The sequence below is a fragment of the Phalaenopsis equestris genome, unplaced genomic scaffold (assembly GCF_001263595.1).
Source record: "Phalaenopsis equestris unplaced genomic scaffold, ASM126359v1 Scaffold000002, whole genome shotgun sequence".
Lineage (NCBI taxonomy): Eukaryota > Viridiplantae > Streptophyta > Magnoliopsida > Asparagales > Orchidaceae > Phalaenopsis > Phalaenopsis equestris.
Window position 1 is genome coordinate 78,969,763 of NW_018164444.1, and position 1,954 is coordinate 78,971,716.

The window sequence follows — 1,954 nt, forward strand, 5'->3', positions numbered from 1 at the left end:
GTAGAAAAATAGCCGATCAAAAATCAGATTTTTATACCCACCACCCATCCCAATTTTTCATGTATAATGATTCCCACCACTGCCTTTTCTTATGGTCCGAGTCCGTCGCGTCTCCGACCCCATCCATACAAACTATAAAAAGCCCCACCAATTTATTGGCAGAATATCACTTATCGCACCCTGCTATTTTCGGACAAAAGCAATTTTATAATATTTTTATTTATATTATATATATGGTCTACGCAAAATCATCCCATCAGATTCGCGTTGCGGTAGAAAAATAGCCGATCAAAAATCAGATTTTTATACCCACCACCCATCCCAATTTTTCATGTCTAATAATTCCCACCACTACTTTTTCTTCTGGTCTTAGTCCGTCGCGTCTCCGACACCATCCATACCAACTATAAAAAGACCCACGAATTGCTCTCTTTGCTCATTTTCTTCCGCCATCTCTCTCTCCCAAAAGGTTTCTGCAGTCCGCCATGGATCTCAAGCTTTTAAATCCTCCTTCTACCTTCGCCAAACCTCTGGCAATTGGATATCGGACACCCACCGCCCCCTCATCCCTTAGAACGCCCAAAAAAACCTTTTTTGGATCGTTTCTTCTCCCATCTCCCCAAAAAAAACTCCATTCAATCCCAAGCGCGCTTTCCCATTCGATCCAGAGGACGGATATAAGCAAAAGTCTTACCTTGGAAAGCGTAAGAAACTTATTAGTAAGACAGGAGGATAGCATAATATTCGCTCTTCTGGAACGTGCAAAGTATTGCTACAATCCTGATGCATATGACCCTACTCTGTTCTCAATAGATGGATCTCATTGCTCTTTAATGGAGTACATGGTTAAAGAAACAGAAAAACTTCACGCAAAGGTTGGAAGATACAAGAGTCCTGATGAGCATCCCTTTTTTCCAGAGCATTTATCTGTGCCAATGCTTCCTCCCATGCAGTATCCGAGAGTCCTGCATTATGCTGCAGATTCGATAAATATGAACAAGATAGTATGGCAGATGTACTTCGATGAACTGCTGCCCAATCTGGTAAAAAGTGGAAGCGATGGAAATTGCGGATCAAGTTCTGTTTGTGACACGATTTGCTTGCAGTCTCTGTCGAAGAGAATCCATTATGGGAAGTTTGTGGCTGAGGCGAAGTTTAGGGAGAGCCCTGAGAAATTCCATGCTGCCATAGAAGCGCAGGACAGGAAAAAGATATTGGCTTTGCTGACATTTGAAACGGTGGAGTTTGTGGTCAAGAGGAGGGTGGAAACAAAGGCCATGACTTTTGGGAAGGAGGTGACCGTTGGTGGTGGTGAAAAAGACTGTCCGCCAAAATTTAAAATCAGGCCTGGGTTTGTTGCTGAACTATATGACAAGTGGATTATGCCGCTCACTAAGGAAGTTCAGGTGGAGTATTTGCTGAGAAGGTTGGATTGAGGAATTAGTTGTTCATAAAAATTGATGTGGAAGACAGATCTGAGGGGAACTTGTTTTGCTTTTTTTTGTTGCTTTTTGGTAAGAAATTATTGTGTGTTTGTTTGGTAGGTTGTGAAAGAGGTGTTATAGATTATGTCATTGTTAGTGATCTTTCTCTTATAGACTAAATTTGATAAGATTGGTTGATTCTGGTTATAAACCAAATTTTGTTATGAAATGGTCTCTCTCTTATAAACTAAATTTGATAATATTGTTTGATTCTGGTTATAAACTAAATTTTGTTATGAAATCTATAACTTAGGCTCCATTAAATTACAGCGAGTAATACAACGGGGAATCAAATCCTAAATCAGAGAAGACTTGCAACTAACAAACAGATACCTGACCAACTGATCTGAATACAGGGTGTGTGTGTATATATATATATATAGCCTGCGTAAAGATAAAATATGCATGTACATGATTAGTGAACGCGCATGGTTTGGTTCAGTTGGTGGAGTTGCCGCCTGCAAACGACT

At 40.3% G+C, this 1,954-nt stretch overlaps 1 protein-coding gene across 1 annotated transcript; it reads left to right on the forward strand.

Annotated features, from left to right (window-relative positions):
- The first annotated feature begins 398 nt into the window (after positions 1-398).
- LOC110038113 (chorismate mutase 1, chloroplastic-like) lies at positions 399-1,648 on the forward strand. Its single transcript, XM_020742886.1, has one exon. It carries the CDS (start codon positions 486-488, stop codon positions 1,434-1,436), a length of 951 nt encoding a protein of 316 aa, XP_020598545.1. The 5' UTR covers positions 399-485; the 3' UTR covers positions 1,437-1,648.
- The last annotated feature ends 306 nt before the right edge of the window (positions 1,649-1,954 follow it).

What these genes read in the sequence shown, in the direction of transcription:
- LOC110038113 (XM_020742886.1), top strand. Translation starts at nt 486, where the DNA reads ATGGATCTCAAGCTTTTAAATCCTCCTTCTACCTTCGCCAAACCTCTG.